This window comes from Carcharhinus amblyrhynchos, chromosome 4, assembly GCF_965287045.1.
Source record: "Carcharhinus amblyrhynchos chromosome 4, sCarAmb.v2.hapA, whole genome shotgun sequence".
Taxonomy (NCBI): Eukaryota; Metazoa; Chordata; class Chondrichthyes; order Carcharhiniformes; family Carcharhinidae; genus Carcharhinus; species Carcharhinus amblyrhynchos.
The window spans coordinates 127,450,571-127,463,177 of NC_137327.1; the positions used below are offsets into that span (position 1 = coordinate 127,450,571).

The 12,607-nt window shown below is 44.3% G+C and overlaps 1 protein-coding gene across 1 annotated transcript in view; it reads right to left on the reverse strand.

Moving 5' to 3' along the window:
• Window positions 1-2,865: 2,865 nt before the first annotated feature.
• Window positions 2,866-12,607, reverse strand: part of mtnr1c (melatonin receptor 1C) — a 177,628-nt gene continuing 167,886 nt past the window's right edge. Inside the window, exon 2 of the mRNA XM_080188263.1 lies at window positions 2,866-3,728. Coding sequence (XP_080044389.1) covers window positions 2,866-3,728 — 863 coding nt within the window. The remainder of the gene's footprint in view (window positions 3,729-12,607) is intronic.

A 12,607-nucleotide genomic window follows, 5' to 3' on the forward strand; every position in this document is an offset into this window, starting at 1 on the left:
CTTAATGGTTACAATTATTCTCCTTGATAATAGACCGCAATAGAAAATTTGTATACTGTTATTGAGGAGTGGTAAACGTGTCCTTCATTGTTAAATAACAATGTCCACTCAGTACTTCTCACATGCAGAAACACATCGCAAAGCGATTTACAGGTGAGCAGAAATCAGCAAACATCAAGCAGGAGAGAAAACAGAATTAGCTGAGGTCAAGGTGGGACAAGCGGCCAGGAGTGACAGAGATGTTAGCAAGAAAGGCTGGTGGCAGGGTATGAGGTTGAAAGGGCAGTGAGTGAAGGGACAGTCACTGGTGGTGAAGCAGTGTACAAAACGGGTTTTGGAGGATTGCCCAACAAGCTGGAGTTGGGAGAGAAGTGCAGATAACTTAAGATAATTATAGAGGTGGCGTGGCATGAGGGAGCTGAAAGTGAGGATAGTTGTAATGAACTGGATGTAAGCCAAGAAAGTAGAATTCTTTTTTATTTAAATTAATGACTCAAAATGTGGCCCATGATTTTCTCATTAAGCTTCCTGTGAGTGTTGTCCTGGAAGGAGTTGAAAAGAAGAATGGTGAATGGGGTGAGTGTGTCACAATCGGTAAGGATACACAGCTTCCACATGCCAAATGGCTCATTGAATCTGGAAAATGGAGATGGGCATTTTTTTTTATTTGATTTGATTTATTATGCCACATGTACTGGGATACAATGAAAAACATTGTTTCTTGCGTGCTATACAGACAAAGCATACCATTCATAGAGAAGGAAAGGAGGCGATGTAGAATGTAGTGTTACAGTCACAGCTAGGGTGTAGAGAAAGGTCAACTTAATATAAAGTAGGTCCATTCAGAAGTCTGATGACAGCAGGGAAGAAGCTGTTCATGAGTTGGCATTCATGGATTTCACTGGCAATTATTGCCTATCCCCAATTGACTGAACTGAGTAGCTTGCTAGGCCATTTCAGGAGTCACATGTAGGAATCACATTCAGTGACATGTAAGCCAGACCTGATAGGGGCAGTAGATTTCCTTCCCTAAAATACATTAGTGAATCAGATGGGTTTTTTTTATGGCAACCATTTCATGGTCATTTGACTTTTAATTCCAGATTATTATTGAATTCAAATTTCAACCTCTGCCGTGGTGAGATTCGAACCCGGAGCCCCAGAGCATTACAAATCCACTGACCAAACCACTACGCTATTGTCTTCTCAATTTGGCTCAGGTATTGAAGAAAACTGTAGCTAGATAGTTAAATATTGGTTTAGAGTTTATAGCAGGAAAGGTATGATTAGTCATGCACCTTACAGTAACAAGTCAAGTAGGAAACCTATTGAGATATCCATGAGTATTGCCAAGCTTAGCAGCTTTTGGACCGAGCTTAAGTCGCGGAGACACGGGTACATCTGTGCATGCACTTGCTTTGGTTTTATTGGCATTTGGCCAGAGAGAATTCTGGTCCATTCAGATCTTAGGTTTGGGCAGGCAGTCAGAGAACAAGTGTGTGATCAATGGCTGAAGCATTAAGAGGTAAGCTGGATACTCCCAGTACATTTGAGCTAAGCCCTTGTTTCTAATGATGTTTGCCATTGTGATGATATTGTGTTATTTGGTCAGAGAATTAAGAATGGAACCCTGGGATACACATCTAGTGACCATCCATGAAGGGTGGGAGAAACAGCTGTGAGAGTTGTAAGGGCTGATTCACCACAGGAAGTGTGAAGGAAATCAAGGCTCTGCAATGAAATGTCCAATTTTTGATTGATTAACTTAAATAAAGAAAGAAATTCTAATTCCTTAAAAATTCCACACATTCCATTATTCAATTATTCTACTCGTTCAATCTATTCTTCCTGGTTGTATCACAGCTTGGTCTGACTCCTGTTCTGCCCAAGACCACAAGAAACTATAAAGGGTGTGAATGTAATCCAGTCCATCGCGCAAACCAGCCTCCCAACCGTTGACTGTCTACACTTCCCACTGCCTCAGAAAAGCAACCAGATAATTAAGGACCCACGCACCCTTCCGTCTTTCTTCTGTCAGGAAAAAGATACAAAAGTCTGAAGTCACATACCAACTAACTCAAGAACAGCTTCTTCCCTGTTGCCATCAGACTTCTAAATGGACCTACCCTGCATGAAGTTGATCTTTCTCTACACCTAGCTATGACTGTAACATTCTGTCCTCCCTTCCTTCTGTATGAATGGTATGCTTTGTCTGTATAGTGCGCAAGAAACAGTACTTGTCACTATATATTAATACATGTGACAATAACAAATCAAATCAAATCAGTTAATTTCCGGTTCACTAAAACTATCCTCTAATTTAGTTTTTTCTTTAAATAGTCACCACTGAATTATTGATGAAGAAAATGGCCATTTGGGCCTTGTTTTTAACTTACTCAAAACCTTATGCAAAGTTAGAATTGGGCTAAAGTAGCTAGAATTACTTTTGCAAGAGTGTTGGGTCTGTCTGTATGCACTGGAGTAGAGTTGTAAGGGAATGGTGTATGCCAGGTTCAGGCATTTTTCTCCATTTGCATTAAAAACGGGAAAGACTGATTTGCCGTTAAGGTATGTTTTTTTCACAAGATTTCTTTTGAGAGGCTAAGGAAGTTTATCATTTGGGAAGAACACTGGTAACCCAAAGCACAGGCATATGTTTAAGGATATCATGCATCAAGCTGAGCAATTCTACAGTGGTTTCTGACATACAATTAAAATCTGAAACATCTGAGATTATAGGCACATAGTAACAAAAGTGAATTGCACTGTTGTAAGTAGAACAGAGTACATATGGCATGTTGGTAACCTCTTGGTATTATGGATGAGGCAGGTCAAAATAAGCAGAGAGTACAATCAAATGCTGTCTTACACATTCACTTCTGCGATGTTGTTATTGGTCGCAGCCGGCGAAGGCTTACTCTTCATTGCCTCTGTTCCAAGTTTTGACAGGTCAGCAAAGAGCAGTCTTGGCGACCAGAGTGACATTAGTATTCGCTTGTATTCGTTTCTGAAGTTCTGATTGAGGAGTCCGTAGATGACTGCGTTAAGGCAGCTATTGAAGTACGCCATGAAGTAGCTCATGACAAACAGCCATTCCGGGATTTGCGGTGCCACGGCCAGAGGATTTATGGCCACGGCTAAACCAATGAAATTCAGCGGCCCCCAGCAAACCGCAAAAAGCACAAAGACCACAAACATGGTGAGGAAATTTCGGAAGTCACTGGACTTTAACTTTGGATCGTCAGGTTTGACGCGTCGCTTGACCTGGATAACCAGGATCCAGATTCTCAGGTAGCAGTACGTCACCACGCCAATGGGGATGAGGAAATGAACCACCACCACCACAATTGTATAGTACGAGCTCGCTGTCTGGGCAAACGTGCAGGAGTATACGCGAGGATCGTACTGCAAAGAGCCCACAAAAAAATTTGGTATGATTGCAATGACCGTTAAGGCCCAGGTCAGGCACAGGTAGCAGATGGTGTTTCTGTAGCTGTAGAACTTCTCATATTTGAAACTGTGGCAGATGTAGCAGTATCTGTTGATTGCGATGGCTGTGATGTTGAAAACTGACCCGATGACACTCAAACCCATCAGAAATCCACTGGCCTGGCAGTGAGTATCACCCAGCTTCCACCCATGTTGGAAAATGGCAAACAGGATGACTGGGTAAGGGTACACTGCCACAACAAGGTCAGCGACCGAGAGACTGACGACAAAGATGTTACCTGAAAATAAAAGAATGGACAATATTGTAGAAGTCATTTCAAATATTTAAATTCATTCGTCACTTTAAATGGACGGTATTGACCAAATGGCAAGAGTCAGAAAACAATGATTGTTACTCCAAACAGACTAAGCTAATAGCTAAAGGGTGAAGGTGAAACTGATGCAAGAGCATGAACCCAATTGAGATCTTTCAACTAACACAACTTATGCAAAATTTCCAATGGCAACAAAAAAATCATTTTAACCCTTTCACCTCCAGACCCATAGGGTGAACAAATGGAAGATTCGGTGCAGTGGCACAGTGGTTAGCACTGCTGTCTCACAGTGCCAGGGACCTGGGTTCCATTCCCGGCTGTCTGTGTGGAGTTGCACCTCCTCCCCATGTCTGCGTGGGTTTCCTCCCACCGTCTGAAAGATGTGCTGGTTAGGTGGATTGTAAGCCTTACTTGTGACTAACAAATAAACTTTAAGATTCTGCTCCTGACTCTCAGAGTTCTTTATTTATTTATTTGTCGCAAGTAGGTTTATATTAACACTGCAATGAAGTGACTGTGAAAATTCCCTAGTCGCCACTCCAGCGCCTGTTCAGGTTTACTGAGGGAGGATTTAGCATGGCCAATGCACTGAACCAGCATGTTTTTCAAACTGTGGGAGGAAACCAGAGCACCCGGAGGAAACCCACACAGACATGGGGAGAACGTGCAGGCTCCACACGGACGGTGACCCAAGCTGGGAATCAAACCCGGGTCCCTGGCACTGTGAGGCAGCAGTGCTAACCACTGTGCCACCGTGCCACCTCTACACCCATGTTGAGTGGGTGTAGGATCCATTCATCCTTCAAATAGTCCGAGGGAACTTAGTACGATTTTCCAGATTATTTATTGACTATAATTTGGAATTTGAAAAAATACAGAAAGTGGAAAAGAGACAGAGAGAGGACCCAAGCAGTTGGTCCTGGATTACAAACTTGAAGTCAAAACCTTGCAGCATTCAACTGAACAACTAGACTACGGATAGACCATTGTGTTTAATAGAAAGTACCTTCACATAATATATGTGGGAGGCACATCATAATACCTTTGGTATAAGGCATATTATGGTTCCTATTTTAAACTAATATGTTTTGGTTTAAAAGCCTCCTTAATAAGCAGGGGTTTCAACATCCCCTGCTACAGTCCCCCCTTGTGATCAAAGAACAAAGAAAATTACAGCACATCAACAGACCCTTTGGCCCTCCAAGCCTGCACTGCCCGTTACCACAAAATAGCTTTTTGGTTATCTTCTGTTATTAAATCACCAGGCACACAATTTTCAAAAACAATTTACAGCTGTGCAACCATGAATGCTTGTTTATGACAAAAACTGTTTCTGTTAATGTTGCACTTACACAAGTAGTCAATTTTCTCGGCTAGACCCAGAATTCCAAGCTGTGGCCAAGTTAGCTTCAGTTAGCTTGAAAGCAGAACATAATTAGTTACATGGGCAGAAATACCTGAAAATGAAGCCTTTTGATTGAGGCAGACCATATCGAGGATCCTACAGCGGGTTTGAGTATGTTCAAACTGAGCATGAGCATTGCAGAATTACCCACATCACACGAACCAGATCAAAATGGCAGCTTGTCAGTTTTACAAAAGTTTATTGATTGGTGTCACAATTAGGTTTACATTAATGCTCCAAGTTATTGTGAAAATCCCTTAGTCCCCACACTCCGACACCTGTTCAGGTACACTGAAAAAGAATTTAGCGTGGCCGATCCACCTAACCAGCAACTTCTCAAGGGCAACTAGGGGTTAACAATAAATGCTGATGGTATTAATGGCACCATAATCCCAAGAATGAATGAGAAGCACATTCATCAGAAATCAACTATGCCATTCATATAGCCATTATTGTGAAAGAACCCATGGTATTTACACTAATGCATGAATAGAGACGTATAAGATAATGAAGGGGATGGATAGGGTAGAGGTAGAGAGATTCTTCCCGCTTAGAAAGGATAGCAGGACTAGAGTGCATAGCCTCAAGATTAGGCAGGGGCAGTTTAGATCAGAGTTGAGGAGGAACTTCTTCACTCAAAGGGTGGTGAATCCCTGGAATTTTCTGCTCGTTGAAGTGGTGGAGGCTACCTCGCTAAATATATTTAAGTCACGGGTAAATAGGTTTTTGATAGACAAGGGAATTAAGGGTTATGGGGAGAAAGCGGAAAAGTGTAACTGATCTACTTCAGATCAGCCATGATCTTATTGAATGGCGGGGCAGGCTCAAAGGGCTACTCCTGCTCCTATTTCTTATGTTCTTATATTCTTACGGTCTTTGCCTGAGGATGGCAACTGCTGGGAGGAGAAATTTACTCTATAGCTAACTGTGAAACTGGGAGCTGAAGCCCCTCTCATGATTAAGAGCAAACAAATAAATAACAAATCAAAAAAAGAATGTGTTATAGCTAGCGATTACGTTCCGTCACCGGATTTCATGGCAGAGTTCTTCTTCAAGCCTTTGAGGACTGTGGTGTTCTGTACTCAACCACAGATCTGTTTTAAAACCCTTTTGTTGTTGTATAATGGAGTTTCGCCACAGGCATTAATTGAAATCAAGCAGATTTAACCTGTGGTTATAAAAGAAATAAATCGTATTGAAGTAGATTGTTATTAGAGCTCTCGGAAATGTCCCAAATTTCTTCACACAATGAATGGCTTTTTAACAGTCGTCCAGTTGGAACACAAGCTTTGATGTTATCTCTGTTGTTTGCCATTTCCACAGTCAATGATCTGATTTTGGTGCATATCAAAGAATGGCTATAAAGAAAGGAAGGTTTGTATTTGTACAGTGCCTTGTGTCATTTCAGGAAACCACACAAAGCACATTGACGCCTATGAAGTAGTTGTCACAGATGTAATGTGGGATACAATGCAGCCTATTTATCCACAGTTCAGAGGAAGACAGTAAGTAAGGCACATCTCTTGGGGGTATAGGGGACTAGGTACAGTACTTTCATGAGCTCCCACAAACAGCAATGTGATAAAGATCAGATCATCTCTTTTTACCTTATGTGACACCTGTTTTAGAGAGACGTAGGGTGGAATTTTACCGCACGTCCACCTAAGGTTCGTATAACCCCAGTGTAGGCCAACACAGAATGCCATTCTCCGAGCCTCGCCCACCCCCAGGATTAGGGCAGGTGTGCTGGTAAAATTCCAGCTGTGCCCTCCTCTGCAGTCCCTCAAATAGTGCCGGGCATTTACATTCTCCTGATGACACTAGTGGTTAGCACTGTGCCTCACAGCTCCAGGGACCCAGGTTCAATTCTCGATTTTGGTCACAGTGTGGAGTTTGCACATTCTCCCCGTGTCTGCGTGGGGTTCCTCCGGGTGCTCCAGTTTCCTCCCACAGTGCAAAGATGAGCCAGTTAATTTAAGCCCGAGATGAGGAGGGATTTCTTCTCTCAGAGGGCTGTGAGTCTTTGGAATTCTTTGCCACAGAGTCTTTGGGGGGGCAGAGTCCTTGTGTATATTTAAGGTTAAGATAGATGGATTTTTCATCAGTTTGGGAATCAATGGGTAAAGGGCAGGAAAGTGGACATGAGGAATGTTGGATCAGTCATGATCCTATTGAATGGTGGAACAGACTTGAGGGGCCGAAGGGCCTACTCCTGTTCCTATTTCTTACGGTCTTAAAAAAGAATTGGCAAGAGCAGTGACAACAAAAATTTGCATTTATATAGTGCCATATAGATAAACATCCCAAAGTGAGCGTGCAATAAAAAGAAAATATTTATTCAAGATTCAGGGTAGCACAGTGGCACAGTGGTTAGCACTGCTGCCTCACAGTGCCAGGGACCCGGGTTCAATTCTGGCCTTGGGCCACTGTCTGTGTGGAGTTTGCATGTTCTCCCCATGTCTCCGTGGGTTTGCTCCAGTTTCCTCCCACAGTCCGAAAGATGTGCAGGTTAAAGTTTATTTATTTATTTGTAACAAGTAAGGCTCACATTAGCACTGCAATAAAGTTACTGTGAAATTCCCCTAGTCGCCACTGTCCGGCGTCTGTTCGGGTCAATGCACCTAACCAGCACATCTTTCAGAATGTGGGAGAAAGCGAAGTATTGACAAGGTTGTGGCCTTTCAAAAGTGAGTTGCATCCAGCCATCATTCTGACAGCAGGAAGAGGAAGTCTGTGATTTAGTCATTATCTTTGTTCAGCTTCACAGCTCAGTCAAGGTGAAGAAAGTAGTGTCAGAATCCGTCCTTTAAACATTATCATCATCGGCGTCATCTGGCTGGATGGTCCAGGAACTTATTCGAACCCTGTGCTCAGTAACCAGGAAGCAAACAAACACTCGCAAAAGATAAAGCTGTCCAAGTACTTTTTAATCAATGGGGTAGTTAGCTGATGCAACCAAAACCCCACCGGTCATGAACTCACCATTATAATTGCAATGAACATACCTTGTAGTCAAAGTTGAAGTGTTCTAGCTGTTGCAAAGTCATTGTCGCTGATTGAATTAAAAATTAATTTGATGTGATTAAATGCAGGTAAACCATACCCCAAGTTGCAGTCTGAATCAAAAATGAATACAAGCATTTACATGTTAGACACTAAACGCCTGCCAATGACTATAAGCTGCTATTTTTCTCTGGCTACCATCGTTGGCTCAAAACCTAAGGGCGTGATCTTACCGGCCCTTCAAGCCAGTCTCCCACTGCAGTGAGGCCGGAGAATTCGGCACCTGGCCAAACGTCCGTTCACTGCAGCAGGATGGGAAAATCTCACTGGTGTCAATGGTGGTAACATTCTGGCCTAAGTGTGGGTCCCGGTGGAAAGCCAGTGCGAATCCCACCAGCCAGCACTGGCGATGGGAAACCGCACAAAATATTGACCCTTTTTACATGAAAAATTTCTACCCACTGTCAGCGTGGTTTTCCAATGAGGTGACAAATATACTCAGGAAACCAGTGTCACTGTTGAAAGATAAAACTTTATTAAAAACCAGTGATCAATGGGAAAAATTATATTGATTGTCTCAGTTATGGGATACCGAAACTGCTCAAATAAGTTCGAATGTTATCTATAAAAAAAAGTTTTTCTTTAATCTGATTCTCTGCCTTTCATTAGTTCAAAAATAATTTCATTTAATATCCATACATCTATGTAAATTTTTGTCAGTTACTTCAGCCATACTTTCCAGCATAATTGTTTCTCATTTGTCCATTACTAACCAGACATCACTCCCATTTTGGCTAAAGCTACTTCTCCACTGCCTGGATACGGTAAACATTACCATGAAGGTTAAAATTGAGGTTCCCACTGGCTCACCACCAAGTTGAGTTGACGTGTGTTCCTGCGTCCAGGGTCATGTCTGGGCTGCGAACCAACTATTCATAAAATTGCAAAATTAGTTATTTCCGCTAACTAAGGCTTCCCAAACCTTTGGCTCTAAAATATTCAACTTTCCTATGATGCCTTTCAGAACCTTGCATTAACTGAAATGTTTAAGCACAGCAAAATACTTTAAAACGCGTTTGAAATATCAGCTTATATGTCTTAAAATCATAGTTACTTGTTTTAATTCTCTGACTGCATTAACACGTGGGTGAGTTACCATTCCTCTCCTTCGGTATCTATATTCTGTCTAAAATGAGAGAAATCTAAAATAATCGCGTGAATCGTGCCAAGCTTCCAATGGTTTGCCACTGATTCGCTCACCCTATGATATGAGTCCAGTCATTCCAGAACTGCTGGAACAACAAAGGCAGGATTGCAATCACCAGGAAGGGATGACAGCATTCCTCCTCGGACTGCAAAGCTGACTGAAGGAGTCACATCACCTTCTGTCCGAGGAGATTCATAATTCGAAAGAACAAAAAAGAACAGCACAGGAGCAGATCCTTTGGCCCTCTAAGCCTGCACCAACCATGATGCACCACTGCACTAAAAGCCCTTACCCTTATCCGGGGACCATATTCCTCTATTTCCATCCTATTCATGTACTTATCAGGATGCCCTTAAAAGTCACTACCGTATCAGCTTCCACTGCCTCCCCCGGCAATGAGTTCCAGACACCCACCACCCTCTGTGTAAAAAAATGTGCCTCGTACGTCTCCTTTAAACTTTGCCTCTTGCACCTTAAACCTATATTTCCTAATAAATGACTCTTCCACCCTGGGAAAAGGCTTCTGATTATCCACTCTGTCCATGCCCCTCATAATCTTGGAAACTTCTATCAGGTCACCCCTCAACCTCCTTCGTTCCAGTGAGAACAAACCAAGTTTCTCCAGCCTGTCCTCAAAGCTAATGCCCTCCATGCCAGGCCACATCCTGGTAAATCTTTTCTGTACCCAAAGTCCAGCGCAACGAGGCCAACACTGCAAGGGTGGTGTCCACAGTGGAGACATTGGCGCAGGACATGCACTCCATGGCAGGAGTTATCTGCATCTTGGTTCAGCTCATGACCTCCATGGTTAAGCGTATGAGCTCCAAGGCTGAGGGCTTCGAATGCATGGTGCAAACACTGGTGGGAATCCACGTACGTCAGCACCAGAGAACGACAGGGCTTCTGGTTCTCTCTCCAGTTGCTTCTCTGTCCCATGGAGGAACTCAGGGATGCAGGGCCCCCCCAAGGGAAGAGGAGAGGCAGGCCCTCTACCTAACAGACTTTGAGGGTGCCCAGCCCACCTGACACCACCTTCCCTGTGGGTGACATACCTCCGCCCCCCGCACATCAAGAGGGACAGCACAACTACGCCCATGCAGTCCAAAAATAGACCCAGACCCTCACGGTCCCAGCCTTCCAGGGGATGCGCGCCAAGGTGATCTCAGGCAACAGGACGTGGAAAGCAGCAGGCCACCTCAACCTCAGTCCTGGGGTTACACCTGCAGAGCGCAGCAGACAAATACTGTGCGTGACACACTCTGGGGGCTGTACTGGAGGGCACCCCCAACCAGTTCAGGCACTGGATCCGCATTCTGAGCAGTCCAATTACCTACTCGACTAGCATGCGCGTGATCAACCTTGTTAAAGCGAGTTTCAGGAGGAGTTTGTGGCCTCTGCACTGGGGTCGTCACCCAGCTCCTAAGGGGACACCTCCCTGAGACGGCATCACTCCAGTCATTGCTCTCCCTCACAAACGGCTGGGATCTGCGAGCACCCCAGGATCTGACTTTCATATACAGCCCGAGGAAAACAGGCACACATCTGCCTGATGCCCATCATGTGGTCACAGGTGATCTGGACATTGAGGGAGTGGTTCATAATGCACGCTAATTTGGAGACCACTTAGACACACGGGTGCAGCCGATGACACCCTGCATCTGAAGCAGGCCTGCTAAGCAGGCAAATCCCATGGCTTTGACACACTGGCTTACCTGTCCCGGTCAAAGTTAATGTGGGCCTCAGTGAATAGCACATCCCCACTGAATAGTGACCTCCCTTACGCACTTGTGTGTGCTCACTGGGATATGCCACACAGCTCACCCGTGCTGCCCTGGAACGAGCCGCTGGTCTAGAAGTTCACAGTAGCAGTAAGTTTAAGGGCCAGATGCAATGGGTGATCTCCCAATCCATGTGGTGCCAGTTCTTGCACCATCCTCTCGTGAGATCCCACCCGAGAGCCTCACGGTTGCCACTCTGAAATCACCAACTATGTTGTATCGAAGAACAACAGGAAGCGATTTCTTGTCCATTCACAGCACCTTCCCCCCTGCAGGCTTCCATTCGTTTCTTCAATCTCTCATGGTGTAAAAAGATTGGCACAGAACACAGACATCAAATTTGTATCTGTTGCTACGGCAACATCACGGAGGAAAGTCAAGTACGATTAGTAACTTCTTTTTATTTGTAAGCTGGGTTAAGCTCCATTTTGTTCCAAATCTGAAGCCATCTATATTACTTATGGAAAGCAATACAGGGTTCGATTCAGGCTTCGGGTCACTGCCTGCGCAGAGTTTGCACATTCACCCCATTTCTGCGTGGGTTTCCTTCGGGTGCTCCAGTTTCCTTGCACATGCCAAAGGTGTGCTGCTTAGGTGGGTTGGACATGCTAAATTGACCTTTAGTGTTCAAGGATGCATAGGTTAGGTAAATTGGCCTTGGTAAATGCATGGGGTTAAAGGGATAGGGCGGGGAGGAGATGGGGGGTCGTGGCTGGGTGCAATGCTCTTTCAGAGAGTCGGTGCAGACGTGATGGGCCGGATGGCCTCTTCTGACATAGTCCATAGTTCTATGATTCTCTGATTAATATTAAATGTGTTGATTGTAATTAAATCAATTTCTCTAAGGTTGGAGGCGAGCCTAGATATCTGATCTGGCTCAGTGGGAAAAGTCTGGCCACTGAGTCAGAAGATTGTGGCATTGAGTCTCACTCGAAGGACTAGAACACAATACCCAGGCTGAGACACCTAAGAGGGACCACCACACTGGTGGAGCTGTTTCCTTTCAGATGAGACGTTAATCTGACGTCCAATAAGAAAATTGCATGGCACCATTTGAAGAACAGCTGGAAGGTAGTCATTGACAAGACCCTACTGCATGTGGTTGAGGATCTGTCCAGCCTAACTATCTAGCTCACTTCTGGAGAAGTGTCTGTGCCAGGGTGTCTGTGAAATGGAAACACATGCTGTCTGCCAGCGTGAATCAAGAATCTAGAATCCTATAGTGCAGAAGGAGGCCATTCTACCCATTGAGTTTACACTGACCACAATATTACCCAGGCCCTATCCCCATAACCTCATGCATTTACCATAGCTAGTCCTCCTGACACCAAGGGGCAACTTAACATCCACCTAACCAGTACATCTTTTGGACTGTGGAAGGAAACAAGAGCATGCAGAGGAAACCCACACAGACACGGGGACAACACGCAAACTCCACACAGACAGTGAC